Below are 16,274 nucleotides of genomic sequence, written 5' to 3' on the forward strand. Positions count from 1 at the left end.
TCTTTTTCAAGGGTCCCCAAAAGAATATATGAACCATGAAAATGAAAATAGAGGTCTTGGTTCTTCTAATAATGGATATACCTAGGATCCCAAAGTTCTTTTTGGGGTGGGCAAATACCTCCAATTACTTATTGAGGGTCCTAAAGGAATATATACACCATGATAAGTATGATAGTGTTTTTGGTTCTTCTAAGCATTAATTTACCTTTTTTTCTTTTAAGGATGTACCTATTTTTTATGAGATTAATATAAAAGGTTAAATACAATTTTTTATGAAAAATAGATTTTCTTTTATATTTTATTTTAATTAAAAATTAAAGATTTTAACCCAAAAAAAGTTAAATCCACAATCAATTTAAAATCATAAGAAAAATTATAAAAGCACCATCACTTATTGTGATTTTTATATGATAAATTTAAAATGAAAATTAAAAGAAAAATAATGTAAATAATAAAATAGTATTGCAATGATATTTTTACTTTTACATGTGATAGAATTTACGAAATAAATAAATCTTTTGTTTAGTATTAATATAAAAAATCTTATATCATAAAGTTCTAAATAATAAAATGGAATTTTTAAATTTAAACCTTAATTTATAAAATGTATTATTATAATTAATATTTAAAATCATTATTATTTGTGGGATAATATTTTCATTTTTGTCCATTATATATTTTGTTTTTATTTAATTTGTTATATTAATTATTTATTATATATTATCATTTTAAGTTTAATATGTTAAAAAAATAATTAAAATCAATAAATATAGATAAATTAGAGAGTAAAAATAAATTAAAACTAAAGAAATTTTATGAGAAAATGCACGAGCATGTTAAAAATAATATAAAGGAAAAAAGAAAAGAAAAATAATGACAATGGATTATGGTGGTAGAATAGGAAAAAAAGAAGAAAAAAGTAAAAAGTGGAAACGTGACAAGTGGTAAGGGATATTTATTGATTTGAGAAAAATAATAAAAAATAAATGACACATGTACTTGTTAACATATGGTATTAAATTGATGTGTATTTTATCCTTTACTTTTGATGGTAATTGTGGAATAAATTTGAAAGCACTATTGGAGTGCATGAATAGACAATATTTTTTCCCATTTTACACCAAAATTAAAAAGAAAAAAGTGAAGTTCCAAATTCTCATATTTTTTGTAATTGGTGTATGGTTTGATGATTTTCCCTTAAAGAAACACCTTTCATAATTTTTATTAGTCACAACAAAATTAAATTTATACTAAAAATATCTCTTAAAGGAAAACTTTTCAATATAAATTTAATTTTATAAAATTATGAAAAATATCATTTGAAGAAATACCTTTAGTATAAATTCAATTATTTGAATAGATGACTAAGACAATGATTATTAAATTCAATTATTTTCAGAGATATCTTTAATGTAAATTTAATTTTATAAAATTATAGAAAACGTCTAAATATTTTTAATATAAATTCAATTTTTTTACTATGTAATTGATATAAAAATTGAAAAAAATGTCTTTAAAAATATACTTTTAATATAAATTTGATTTTATATAATTATAAAATGTGTTTTTCAAGAATCTGTTTAGTATAAATTCAAAAAAAAATTTTACGTGTCAAACGGGAAAGATCATAGTAGATTTAAAAATATATTTTAATGTACTGTATTTTAAAAAATTAATTTTAAATACACTGTACAATTGTCAAAAATCCCGTCAACGTCCACATTTATCATTCTAATTTTTTGTCTAAAAAAATCAGTCTCCCAATTAGTCGTGCTTCTGCTCCACGTTTGACTTGTGCGTCCATTTATCTCCATATACTTCGAGGACTCTTTTAAGTCCAACCTGACGTCAACCACGTTAGTGCTTTGTTGCTGAAAATTTCTTAGTAAGGCTCCAAGTTGGGTGCGGGAGTGGGGAGGTGTTTGGATCACTGATAGCGAATTCTAGCATGATCTAAATTAAGAAATAATCGCTTCAACCCAATCTAATTCCACTTCTAGACGGAGCTATTCAATATCCTTTTTTTGAGATTGGTTTTGAGTTCGGATTGAACCGATTATTTTCGTGTTAATTTGATGAAATTAGACTTTGATTAGTTAGGTGCCCATCTACCATGTTCTTTAAGGCCAGATTCATAGATATTTATACCAAAATTTAAGTAGTAAATAAAACAAAATTTTAAAATAATAATAATAAATAAAATAAATTTATATATTTTTCTAAAAAAATTCATAATTTCTAAAAAATGAGTATTATTATATAGGTAATATATATTATAAAAATATTAAATTGAGTAGAGCTTGTAATGTTCATTCCTTACCTTGATCTCTATTCAAATTGAATTTGAGTTAAATAAATTAAAAAAATTTAACTCATGCAAATTTTAAAAATAATTATCCAAACTCATTCAAATATTAAGTTATGATTAGATTAGGTTTAGGTGGGTTCTAGTCCGCCCACCCTCCACTAACCTTTCAAAACAAATCTTGTTTGATAACCATTTTGGAAAATATATTATCTAGAAAAAAAAAAAACACGCTTCACAACCCCAAAAAATAGAAAATAACTTTTTGTTTTTCAAAATAACAAATATAATATTTTCAAACATATTTTAGTTGTTTTAAATTATTTTTTAAGAATTTTTTTTAAAATAATTATAAATATAATAAATAATTAAAAATAAATCAGTACATATAAAAGTTATTTTAAAAACATAAAAATAGTTAAAAATATTTCAAATTCTCAAACAAATTTTTATTTTACAAAACACTATTAAATAATTTTTAAAAATATCATTAAATAATTTTCAAAAAGTATTTTTGAAAACCCTTCCCCAATGAAAACTTTTTTTTTATGTAATGGAACTAATTTATTCTAAATTTTATATGCTTCAGTCAAAGTCATGCAAATTGGATGACACTTCGGCGTATGAGCCGGGGCATACTCAAAAGTCAAAAGAAGTCAAAGTCATTGTTGACGCTAAATTACGTGTTGACATTTGGGTCATCTCGAGTTGGTGTCAAGAATTTAAAGTAATCTTAAGGAAATATTGAGGAAAAGAAGGAAATAAACCTTAAACCATTATACACTGCAAATACAAGTAGGGTATAAGGGTTTCTCTCCCTTTTTTTCAGCTTGATTTTGAATATACGCCACAATTTTATTCGTTTTCCTGCAAGAAAAAATAAAAAAATAAAATCGCGAAATTCAACTGAAGCACGTGTTGAGAACTAAATTTTTTAATTCCGTGGGAGCTTACATGTGTTATGGTGGTCGGGTGTTCATCTCAGCCGTAGACGGCGGAGCTTACTTACTCACGCCATCACACAGGGTGGCACTGGTGGGAACATTTTTCGTCGTCGTTAGAAATGGGTTGAATGTCGTGCTGGAGGCTCTCACATTTCAACATTTTAACACCGACGTGACTTCTGGAAACCTTTACGACAATCATCCATTTTAATGGTGGACCCATGTGTGCATTACCAGTGATGATGATGGGATGTCTTGGATCACTGATCACTCGGTTTCAGTGTTTTGAGTCAGTTGACCCCCACTGTTTGTAGTTAAATTTTTATCAAATAAAACATATATTAATTCACTGTCCAAATTTAGGTGATGTGACTTACCGTCACAACCCTTGATCTCATCAACTCCCATATACTGAAATTGGCTGAATATTTATCATATTGTGAAATCTCAATAAGTCCAATATGGAACATAGTGCTTATTCATCGCCTTCCGACTTTAAGTAAGCCAAGGGTACCCAAGGGTCAATCCTAATCATATTGCCTTCACACATGATCTATCTCATTGTTTGTCTTCATCTTGAATTTTTCTTTCTAGCTTTCAATGAAGACTTTTTTCTTCTTTTCAATTATGTTGTTTCGCACTCCAAATTATTTCAATTATCTCAATGCTACTCTCTTTTTGAATTCCATCTCAAAACAGACTTTCAAAAATGAAGATGAAGCAAGCCAACCCATCAGCCCCTTCCCCTTCTCTTCTCTTCTTTTTTATCCTAACTCTATCGGTGATAGAACTATCCGCCGGAGACCCCAGATCACGAACGATCCAAATGATGTGCGGGAACCAGCGTGAGCACAATTCAACCATCTTCGTCATCAACTTTGTGGCTATGATGGAAAATATCAGTAATCAAATGCGCACTTCTGGTTTTGGCGTGGCTGTTCTTGGCTCTGCACCTGATGCTACCTATGGTCTTGCCCAATGCTATGGAGATCTGTCTTTGCTTGATTGTGTATTATGCTACGCTGAGGCGCGAACATTTCTTCCCCAGTGCTTTCCTTTCACTACGGGTCGCATTTACCTTGATGGTTGCTTTATGCGAGCTCAAAATTACAGCTTCATTGAGGAGTATACAGGACCAAGTGACCATGCTTTGTGTGGAAACGAAACCCGAAAGAACTCCACGTTCCAGGAGTCTGCAAGGCAGGCTATAAAGCAAGCAGTTGCTGATGCACCAAACAATAATGGGTATGCAAGGAGTAAGGTGATGGTGCCGGGAACAGCAAATGAGTCGGCCTATGTGCTGGCTAATTGCTGGAGGACTTTGAATGCAATATCATGTAGGGCGTGTCTGGAGAATGCATCGTCATCGATATTGGGATGCTTGCCTTGGTCTGAAGGGCGGGCACTGAACACAGGGTGCTTCATGAGATACTCAGATACAGATTTCCTCAACAAAGAACCAGATAATGGAAGTTCAAGGGGTAAAATACTGTGATTTCTTCTTACATTGTGTAGGCATGTTTCACGCAATAACATTCATTGTATTTGATCATGCCAGATCATATGTTTTAAGTGACAAAGCTTGCCAACATTTGCAGGGACCATAATAATAATAGTAGTATCTGCTGTAAGTGCTGTGATTGTTCTTCTAGTAGGGGGAGCGATTGGAGTTTATATCTTGAAGCAAAGAAAGATCCAAAAGAAAAGGAGAGGTAAAAAGATTCTTGCAAACAAATTTTTGTTTGAGAACGATAAGAGTATTAAACATACAGTCCCTGTCCAACACTTCTGTCACTCAAAAAGGACACCAACCTTAGAAGAAGTGTGGTAGTCATTGTGCTGTTTTATGGGTTAGGTTACTGGAATGGACTTCTTATACCCCACCTGTTGGGGTTTTCACCGCTTATTACTGGTGGAGTCTCTAAATAGGCTTGATGTCTATAGTAATCTAAGCCTCCTCAAATTTGATATTCCTAAAATTCAAGAGACGAAAATTTTTGGCAGCTCATTAGGATTGGAAGTGGTGCTTATTCCCTTGCTTTTTCTTATTGAGTTAGGTTCCAACGATGCTATAAAATTAGTTAAGACCCTCCATGACAGTAGCTTGAACTTCAAATATGCTACACTTGAGAAGGCCACAGGATCTTTTGACAATGCCAACAAGCTTGGACAAGGAGGATTTGGAACTGTTTATAAGGTAGTCTATTATTAATTTATTATCCACATCAAATGTACTATGCAGCTTTTTTTTTTTTGTTTTTTTTTTCCCTTTCATAAATGGCTTTTATAAATATTTTACATAAAGTCAGACAACATAATTTATTGGATTTTATCAGAGGTTTACTTGTTACTTCCATAACAGGGAGTTCTGGCTGATGGAAGAGAGATTGCTGTGAAGAGGCTTTTCTTTAACAACAGACACAGAGCAGCAGATTTCTATAATGAAGTTAACATAATAAGCAGTGTTGAGCACAAAAATCTAGTCAGGCTGTTGGGATGCAGTTGCTCAGGGCCTGAAAGCCTTCTCATCTATGAATTTCTGCCAAATAAGAGTCTTGATCGCTTCATCTTCGGTAATTACTAGAAATCTAATTAAGACTAATCTCTGAGATAAACAGATATAGTTTCCCTAGCAGAGGTCCAATATTTTGAAAAACGACTATCACTACTTGTCAAAGTAATTGCTACCACTCTTGGAGCATATCTTACTATCTTGATCCTGTGTTGATGAAGTCTGACAAATCGTTGACAAATAACTGTGGCAGATACAAACAGAGGTAAAGCACTGAACTGGGAAAAGAGATGTGAGATAATCACTGGGACAGCAGAAGGTCTGGTCTACCTTCATGAAAATTCGAAGATCAGAATTATCCACAGAGATATAAAAGCCAGTAATATTTTGTTGGATTCAAAGATGCGTGCTAAAATAGCTGATTTTGGGTTGGCCAGGTCTTTCCAAGAAGATAAGAGTCACATAAGCACTGCTATTGCAGGAACACTGTAAGTATCTCTTTTTGGGTTCAAGGAATTATAATAGCAGATCAACTTCTAGAACATATTAAGCTTTAAGGATTTATCAGCGTACATTTAAACTAGAAATATTTCCTTTTGTGAATCTATAGAGGATATATGGCTCCAGAGTACCTGGCCCATGGCCAGTTAACAGAAAAGGCAGATGTCTACAGCTTTGGTGTGCTCTTGTTGGAGATTGCCACAGGAAGGCAGAACAACAGGAGCAAAACTGCAGAATACTCAGACAGCCTAGTCACCATCGTAATTTTCATGACTTGATCTTTTTTAATATTTAATCAGTTTTCTTTATCATATTCACACAAAAAGTGCAAATGAAAGGGCTTTTTCCTCTTTTATCAAGTTGTTTTGTGCTTTTGGGTAAAACAGGCATGGAAGCATTTCCAGCTAGGGACCTTGGAGGAACTTTTTGATCCAAATTTAATGCTGCATAACCACGACAATGGCAACATTAAGAATGAAGTTTTGAGAGTGATGCAGATAGGACTTCTTTGCACCCAAGAGGTTCCATCGTTACGACCATCAATGTCAAAGGCCCTGCAGATGCTGACAAAGAAGGATGAACATCTTCCTACGCCCACTAGTCCCCCATTTATAGATGAAAGGACCATGGAACTTAATGAGGCATGTGAGAACCCATCTTACCCCCTCAATGCTGCCATTTCTGGTTCAGATGCCAGTATCTCCCACAGTTCTTTCTACCCCAGATGACCTTAAGAGGAGCTTGAAATGAATGTTTTACAGCGTACAGGTAACTCACAAGCTGTGGGCATGTAAATGAAAAACCTGTCTCAGGTTAAGCCCATTCTTCCTCAACTTCATGTTGTAAGCATCCCCCAAGCATATGTTGATGGGCACATGGGCAGTTGCTAAAAAACTAAAGGTTTATATCCAAGTGAGTTTACAATAGTCATCACAACACTAGAGGAGGTACAGGACAATGTGAAAATGGATTCTGATTCAATTTATGATAAATTTTGGGTTATTCCAATATATCTATATCTATATATATATATATATTTATTAACTTGTCCAGCTGGTTCAGATGATTTAATTTTTCCCCTCTGCAGGTTTGGAAGTTTGATTATCAATTTCTAAGAGTTCACAATATGCATTGGGCTGTTCCTATAAAATATTAACTAGTAAAGCTGGTTCAGATAACCTTCCTCTTGTAGGGTTAGAGTGAATTTTATTAGTTTACTTAAGGGAGAAATTCAGTCTTGCAGTTGAGTTCCATGCAGCATTTTGAACAACAGTTGGTCAACATCAAAACGATAAAAACAAGATAGAAATGTCATTTTTGGATTCTTAAAATGACCTAATTTAAAGAAAGTTTTGAAACATAAGAGATTTGCTATAATGCATTCTGGGCTTCAATTCTTTCACTATCTAAAGATATACCTTTCACAGAGATGCTCAAAGTTCTTCATTCTAACTGTAGCCATTTTCTCGTTTGGAGATGAAAAACAGAATGGCGAGAAGATGAGAAGGGTAAGGTAAGAGTATAAAATAATACTTAAATTGCAATAATTTAAAATTTAGATGAACACTTCAATGAAAAATCCTTTAACCTGAACAGTGAGCTCAAGGTACAATTCAGAACTCACATTAAATATATCCTTCAACACAGAATGCTAATCCTTACAAAATAAAATTAGAAAAATTTGCAAGAGAAGCAAATCCTACCTACCGTTTGGCTACTAAGTTCCCCATGATGCCTCCACCAATCTCATAATGTTTGGCATTGGAAAATCCCATTTCTAAAGCAAGCTTCTCCAACTCCTTCCCTAAATGACAGAACAGAACACAACACATATTTCAATCATCCACCAGATAGCATGATGTGCATAAGCAAATGAGGTGAAGTAAACCTGTTAAGAATTCCTGAACTGAGCTTTTCAAATATGCATACTCATCAGCAAGGCCATAACCAGTTGCAACAGGAACAACTACATTATCAATCATCCATTCCTTGAAAAAAGAGAAACAAATAAATAAAACATAACTCTATTACAACAAATACAAGTGAAAATTGAATTTAATGCCCAAGCTTGTATCATATTATTAACCCCTTCAGCCAAGCTTAACTGGCATGAAGATAGGGGATATCCCACATGTGATTCCATACACCAGAAAAATGATAATTACCTAAAAGGAAAAAAAAGATTGTTTGATGTTTTAGGATGAGGTTTCACCAATATAATGAATAGAGACAATATTTTCTCTTTCAAGTTGAGACTGGCCAAAAACATACATGATGAGCATAAGATAGAATAGCATGTCTATCGAGTGAAAAGAACTTCATTGGTTTCTGATATTCATCTGAGCAGTGATTATCCATTAAGAAGGAAGCTGCCTTGGAGTGGATAAGATGTTGGGATAGTATAGAAAGAGTAAGACCTCCTTCGAAGGAGGACAAGAGGAATCAAAATTTAGTTAAGGATAAATACAACCGTGTAGCTATCTAAAAAAAATCTAGGGTTCTTAGCTTAAGATAATGAGATACCTATACAAAATTCTTTAATCATATCGTTAATGCAGGCAAGAATGACAATTTCATTAGTAGTCTCAAAATCAATTAGGTTTGGCTTGCAGAAGAGGAGCTTAAGAGTGGGAATCATGTCCTATTTTCAAGTCTATGTTTGAAAAACCCCAAGTGAGGAGACCTAACATGGTAGTGTATCTATTTAATTGCATTGATAGATTAGATAGAGCAGTTTAGAGAGCTCTTTTTAGAGGAGGTGGTGTTAACTTTATCAAAGATGGGGGAGATAAAGTGTCAGGGTCAGATGGATTTTCAATAGCCTTTAAACAATTTTCTGGCCTACAGTGGGAAGGGGAATATGCAGCTCATTCTAAGTGTTCTATTTAATGTAGCATTAATGCTACATATAGTTTTGGGGGGGTGTTTGGTAATGACATTAAGGATAGGATTTGAGGCCAATTAATCTCATAGGAAGATCCTTGAAGCAGCTCTTATTACAAATGAGGTCATTGATTCAAAGAAAAGAAGCTATAGTGCATGTTTAGTTTTTAAATTGGATAGTTAAAAACAAAAAAACAAAACAAAAAAGAAAGAAAAAAAAAAGGCATACAAGTATGTGAATTAGAAGTTTCTCTTTTCAAGCTTGGAAAAGAGGGGTTTTGGTCATAAATGGAGAAAATGAATACATTTTTGGTTAATGACACTCCCACAAACTTTTTCCACACTTCTAGAGGGTTGCAGCAAGGTGATTGTTGTTCTCCCTATCTATTTGTGATGGTGATGGAAGCTCTCAACTAACTAATATCCAAGGTAGAGAATGGAGGATTCCTTAATGGTTTTAAGTTAGAGGGTAGATGGGGAGAAGGAATGAATGTCTCTTATTATTTGCACATGATACTCTTTTTCTTTTTATGAGGTCAACATGGATCAATTGAGACACTAGAGATGGAATGTGATATGCGTCAAACTGATGTCAAGTTTGAAAATAAACATGCAAAATAGTGAACTTCTTCCCTTGGGGGAAATGAACAAATTGGCTTCTCTATTCGGGTGCAAGGTGGGGAGACTCCTTACCTATCTTGGTCTTCCTTGAGGTGTATCTTATAAGTCTCTTGTCATGTGGGATGTAATAGAAGAGAGATGCAAAAGGAGATTGGCCTCTTGGAAAAAGCAATACCTGTCTCAAGGAGGAAGATTAGTGCAAATAAAGAGTACCCTCTTGAGTCTTCCAATATATTTCATGTCCCTTGTGTGATCCAAATATATATAACTATAGATAAGGATTAAATTGAAAAAAACAAATTGTGGGAAATCATTTGGAAGAAAAAAAGGTGCATCTAGTGAGTTGGTTGATTGTTTGCAAAGATAAGAAGTATGGAGGTTTAGGAATTAGGAGATTAAAGGTTCAAAGCCCTACTAAGCAAATGGTTGTGGAGGTTTGTCCCTAAGCCCAATAGCTTGTGGAAGATCATTCGAGGAAAATATAGGGAAATGAATGGGGGTTGAAGCACATAAGAGGTGAGGGGGAATTTTCGAACTAAGTTTATGAAAAGAAACTAGAAAAGGATGGGAAGACTTTAAATTCAAGACAACTACTTGGGTAAAAAATGGTAAGCAAAGTAAATTACGGTCAGATAGGTGGATGGGGGAGAACAAGTTGAAGAGGCTATCCCTTTGTTGTTTAGATTAACTTCTATCAAGAATACTAAAGTTGCAAAATTTATGGGAATGGAGAGAAAGTGGAGGCCATTGGTCATTGCAATTCAAAAGACTCCTTCAAGATTGGGAAGTTGAAATGGTGACCCAATTCTTTTGAGAACCTACTTTTTTGGTTAGGAAGCAGTTATGGAAAAAGATCTTAAGTATATATATTCTAATGAAGAAAAGGTGGACAATGGTAAATGAATGTAGTTGCTACAACGATAGTGAAGAATCAGTTGATCATATCTTGATATATTGTGATAGGACAAAAAAACTGTGGATATTTCTATTAGTAGTCTTTGGTCTAAAATAGGTGTTTCTAGCTTTAATGAGAAAACTTCTTCTTAGATGGAAGTCTAAGGAGTTGGATAAGAGGAAGAGGAAGGTATGGCATGTGGCTCCCCTATGCTTGCTCTGGAGCATGTCAAAAGAGCATGATGAAAGGGTTTTCAAGAACAGTAATATCAAAGGTTGGAGAAGAACTTCATTAATCCCCATTGGTGTGGTCCCATGTTTCACTGTAAATGGAGAATTACACAATGTTAGACCTCTTAGACAATCTTAACTATGGTTAGATATGTCTTTATGGAGGTTGTTTTGGATAAATGCTTTCAGCATGTTCTCTTTCACACTCATTAATATATGTTTTATTTGTCCATCAAAAGATTTTATACTTGTTGGAATCCAGAATAAAAAGGTTGTCCTAAACAAAAAAACATGACTTTATAAGGCTTACACTATGTTTTGACCCCCACTAAAAGAAAGATTAGAAACCAATTTCCACCCCTTAGAATCCATGATGCAAAAGGTTGTCTCAGACAAAGAAGATAAGTTTATAAGTCTCACCATATATTTTGATATAATTTTGTTGCTAGTGGTCATTTCCTAAGGGTGACATGCTCCAGAGGACATTATCCCAAAAACAAACCCCAATCTCTAAGCATCAATTTTCTTTTGAAAGTTTGTGGGCCTCACTTTCTAATAGATAAGGCACCATATCAATAAAGCTCAGGATTAGATATTTATTGACTATTGCCTTCTAGGTTTTGGCGGTAGCATAAAGAGTAAGACCTCTAGTGAATGGCATACTTGTTATTCTTTGGGTGATTTGTCTGGATAGAAACGTCAAGATCTTTGAAGATCAATATAGACCCTACAATTCGTAATTCAGGACTTGATATGTTTAAGCCTCAACATCTCAAGTCTTTCAAGGGATTTAGATGAACTTGATATGTTTGGATTAAAGATCCACTTGCTTATTCAACAGGTCATCTCTGGAGGTTTAAGCAAAATGGGAAACCCATCAAGAGGTTCACCTCATGCTAAATTTTGATAGTTTGCTCTTTTGGTAATTCAGGACTTCTTGGGACTGAAAGCGTATTCAAAATCTATAGGGGCCATATGATTAAGGCCATCATTGACCATTGAGGCCAAGATCCTCGCTTTGTTATAAGGCCAAACCCTTGTGATCTCAACAGGTTAAAACAATCTTTTGGTTAAAAGAAACTCGACGATTGTGATAGTTACTCTCTAGTATTTCATAGTACAAGAGAGTGTTAACCCAAAGTTTATTTAAACCTAGTTTTGATCATAACAAAACAAAGGCTTGATCTAATGTTTGATTTAAGCATAATACACAAGCAGATTGGTTGTGTAAATAAAGAAGAATCCATATAGCTAAGAAGCTTAAGAAGGAGCTATTAAAGGCAAGATGAAAGGTGTGAAGACATCATTTAGGCATCTTTTAGCCTTAGGATTGTTTAACTCACCTTGTGCAATCATAAGGGCATCCTTTTAAATTCTTTATGCACTTTTAAATCCTTTAACGACCTTTTGAAAACACTTTTTTAGAGCTTTCCAATGTCTTACAAATTCAACAATGGAAGTTATTCTTCAAAAATCAATAATAAATGCATGGTTGATGTACTTGCAAATGATGTTCTGAGAAATATTTACAATCTAAAAAGAGGAAAAAACGGAGTCATGGACCGTTATGTGGATGAGTGAAAGGTGGACAGGCCACAACTGATTGTATGTAACAACTAGTTTCTCACAAAACTATATATATGACCTTTTATGAAAGCATTTAGAGGCCACCAACAACACGTTGAGTCCAAACTTTCATTAAGCATCTATAGTGCATTAAATCCAAACTTATATACTCTTTGTTTGCACTCAAAGCCTTCAACTTGTAAATCTACAATTGAAGAGAGTCCTTGCGTAATACTCTTTCACTTCCAATTCTTGTCAAAGGTTGAGAGAACCCTGAAAGAGCTTTTGAAGCATAAAAATTAGAGAATAGGAAAGACACTACATTGTAAGAGATCCCTTGGTACCTTAACAAACCAATTGTGTACTTATAAGGTTTGGCATTAAGACTCTGTGCTAGTGAAAATTCTCAAGGTTTGGAAAGGTTTTTGGGAGCATGGATGAAGGTGGAGATTTGTCAAATCAAGATAAAAACTTTGTTTATGTTCTCTTACTCTATCTCTTTACTATTGTATTTTAACTATGACATTGTTCTTATTTGTTGGTATTTCTTCACTAGTGGCTAAGCATTTTGAAAATTGACCATCACTTAATTCAACCTCCACCCCCTCCTCCACTGTCCCACCACCCCTAAACCCAATCTTAGGTGGTTTTTCTTATACAAAGCAAACTTCAACAAGAGGGCACTCAGTCAAAAAAATGAATCTCATTATGACAAGTAATGCATGAGAACACTCAGTCAAAGAAATGAGTCTCATTATGACAACTAGTGCATGAAGAATCATAAAAAAATAACATCAAAATGTCATATGAATGTTAAAAGTTGCAACTGACTTCACCTCTCAATTTAATTCAAGACATAATTACTCCTAAAACTAAAACCCCTTATCTCAACAATACCTGAATTGATGTAATAAATGGTTTAGTGCTTTTATTGAAATCGAGGATGGATACCCTTGACCCTGAAATTTTCAGAAAAAAAATGACAAATCTTATCAAATAACAGAACAAGTTTTACCAAATCCCTTATCTCCACACTCTCACAAGAACAAAATAGAGTGATTGTAGAAAGCGAACCTGGTTTCAAGACTCGAAACATCTCTTGCATGGCCTTGCCTCTATCTAACACATTTCGTAGCCCATAACCCATGGTAATGGCATCAAAAGAACAATCAGAAAAAGGCAACTTAGTTGCATCGCCCTCAATCCACCTACAATGTAACACATGGCATCATTACCTCATTTTGTTGGTTAGCAATTCTTTTCAACTTAAACCGAAAAGGAATGAAATTATAATGGATTATATGAAATTAATCTATAGACAAATGGTAAGTTTTCGGGACTTATTCCATAATTTGTAAACATGAAATGCCTTTCCAAATTCTTAATAAGCACATTCCAGTTATTAGACTCATCAACACTAGATTTACCAATGCTCACTCAATGTTCTTGTAGCAGGCTTTTGAGAGCAAGTGTTGTCGAGATGAAGCAACCGATAATTGCTCCCTTGAGAAATCAAAACCTATCACCTGCAAAATTGAGGTACAAAAGAGAAAAAAAAAAAGAGAAAACCTAACATCAATTTCTTTCACAAGTTTCTGATGCTATAGGCTAAACTTAGGCTATAGTGTTGGGATGCCGCATCACAATGATTTCTAGCACATTTTTGTATAAAAAATAACATAGCATGGAACCTTGATTTAGTAAAGTCCAATAAACTGTTTAAGTCACAAGAATAATGAGCTCTTCTTTATTAAGCAAAGCCTTAATTAGTACTCACAACTAGAAAGGTGCACAAACCATGGTCTCGTCTGAATCTACCATAACACCCCTTTTAAAGAAAAAAGTTGTGCTCAATCATACGAAGGAAGTACCCCAATTGCTTTTCCAAATAGACATGATCACTAATCACATTTGACTAATTCAAAAAATTTATACCCATGCCATTGAGTCCATTACTTATGAGCTATAGTAATTTTCTTTAAAAAGAACCCTCTTGTGAAATCAATAAATTATTGACAATAACTGATCATGACTTTTTGGATGTTTCTAAGCTCAATGCACATGGGGCATAATGCATAGGATTACAAGGAGCATTTAAGTAAAATTCATTTAATTCAATAAAATAATTTTCACTATTTCTAATAAGTGATCCAATCATAGTAATGAATAAGAAGAGAAGTGTATTTCCCATTTTGATTCTCTATTTCAAACTTCCAAACGTTCCCCAAGTTATTTCACACAAGTATAAGAGTAGAGTAGGTGTATATAGACATAGACACAAACATTTGAAACTATAAAACTAAATTTTAACAATAATAGTCTATACTAAGGGTCTGTCCAACATAACTTTTTTCTTTATTTTGTATATTTAAAATAATTTAAAAAATATAAACATTAAATACTACCAGAAGAAGTGATATATTTTGCTAATTCTTCTTTTTTCTTAGAAGCAATTAATTCTTAATTTTCCAAGCAAGACAAAAGCCACTTATATTTTTGTGGCAACTATAAGAAAGCTTCATCAACAAAGAGAATTAAAAGAAATGTTTTCCTTTTTTTTCTTTCCCTTAGAAAAAGAAAAGTTATTTATGATTTTTTTTTTTTAATAATTTGTCTCTTTACATTTTTTTAGCATATTTTATTTAGCATAGTTCTCTCTCTCTCCCTTTTTTTTTCCATAGAAATAATACAGAAATTTGTATTTCTACTTCAAAAATATATAAGCAATTTGCAAGTCAGACCAATATAAAGAGTTTCAAACTTGTTTTATTAATTTACACTCTCTGAATGTGTGTGTGTGTTTTTTTTGTTTTTTTTTTCATTTCTAGTGTTTTATTAAGTACTAATAATTCAATAAAATTAAATCAATCAAGAGATATTGAAAAATATTGAAATTCATAAATAGAAAAAATCTGCATGTGAAAATAATAACAAATACGTGATTTCAGATTTTAAGGAATTTTAACTTAATCAAGAATTTGAAAGAAACCTTGCCATCAGACCCAACTCTTTCTGATAGTAGAAATGCCAAATCCCCACTTCCACAACACAAATCCAACACATCGTCTCCCCTCTTGGCCCTGACCCAGATTTTCAGAAAGCAAAATTAAAAAAAAAAAAATTGATAAATCAATAATAAAAGAAAACAGAGAGAGAGAGAAAAGTGAAATACAAAAATTACCCGCTCCATGATACCGCCATTCTTTTCCATATCCGGTGCTGCCCCAAACTCAAGAAATCATTCAGCTGTAAATGTAATTGAGAAATAAAAAATTAAAGAGACAAAAAAGAATTCAGAAAAAATAGAAACCGAAAATTTGGTGGGAGATGATGATGAGGGGGAAGGCGTACATTATCGTAAACAGGAGCAATGCGGCTAAACAGCGCCTGGCGCTCGTTAGCACATTGAACCGGTCGAGATCTGGAGGGTAAAGCGAGAAGATTGGGATTGGAGGATGGGCGAAGAAGGAAGTGAAGTGAAGCCATAGGAGGTGAGTTTATCTCCTCTCCGCCCGATGAAATGAAAACAGAAAACTGAAAACTCTAATCTATATGCTTCCTCAAATTAAATCCAATCACCCATCCCGATATGATGTAATCCGGTTTTCCCTTAAGCCCACTCCAAAGTTCACATTAGCGCTTGGGGCTGAGGTTCAACCGTCAAATTTACTTGCCATGGGAAGTGCGCTATTTCCCCATTTTTTCCCTTTTTTTTTTTATTGTTTTTTTTTTTTGACAACAGAAAAAATTGTTGTCAAAACAATTACCAAACTTGCTCTTAAAAACAGTTTTCTTGTTTTAGAAAAAATATAGCAAT

General features: G+C 33.3%; 2 protein-coding genes across 2 annotated transcripts; one reads left to right on the forward strand and one right to left on the reverse strand.

The window, feature by feature from the left end:
* Positions 1 to 3,873: 3,873 nt before the first annotated feature.
* Positions 3,874 to 7,470, forward strand: LOC100241439 (cysteine-rich receptor-like protein kinase 2). Its single transcript, XM_002265874.4, has 7 exons — positions 3,874 to 4,730; positions 4,848 to 4,961; positions 5,307 to 5,446; positions 5,612 to 5,822; positions 6,015 to 6,249; positions 6,372 to 6,522; positions 6,649 to 7,470. Exons 1-7 carry the CDS (start codon positions 3,959 to 3,961, stop codon positions 6,988 to 6,990), a joined length of 1,965 nt encoding a protein of 654 aa, XP_002265910.1. The 5' UTR covers positions 3,874 to 3,958; the 3' UTR covers positions 6,991 to 7,470.
* A 306-nt stretch (positions 7,471 to 7,776) lies between these two features.
* LOC100246556 (2-phytyl-1,4-beta-naphthoquinone methyltransferase, chloroplastic) lies at positions 7,777 to 16,171 on the reverse strand. Its single transcript, XM_002269828.5, has 8 exons — positions 15,809 to 16,171; positions 15,639 to 15,703; positions 15,447 to 15,537; positions 13,895 to 13,983; positions 13,532 to 13,665; positions 13,355 to 13,416; positions 8,151 to 8,250; positions 7,777 to 8,066 (listed from the first exon to the last, which is right to left on the reverse strand). The coding sequence occupies exons 1-8, from the start codon at positions 15,941 to 15,943 to the stop codon at positions 7,966 to 7,968; spliced, it is 777 nt and encodes a 258-aa protein (XP_002269864.2). The 5' UTR covers positions 15,944 to 16,171; the 3' UTR covers positions 7,777 to 7,965.
* Positions 16,172 to 16,274: the final 103 nt, after the last annotated feature.

The sequence above is a fragment of the Vitis vinifera genome, chromosome 1, assembly GCF_030704535.1.
Source record: "Vitis vinifera cultivar Pinot Noir 40024 chromosome 1, ASM3070453v1".
Classification (NCBI taxonomy): Eukaryota; Viridiplantae; Streptophyta; class Magnoliopsida; order Vitales; family Vitaceae; genus Vitis; species Vitis vinifera.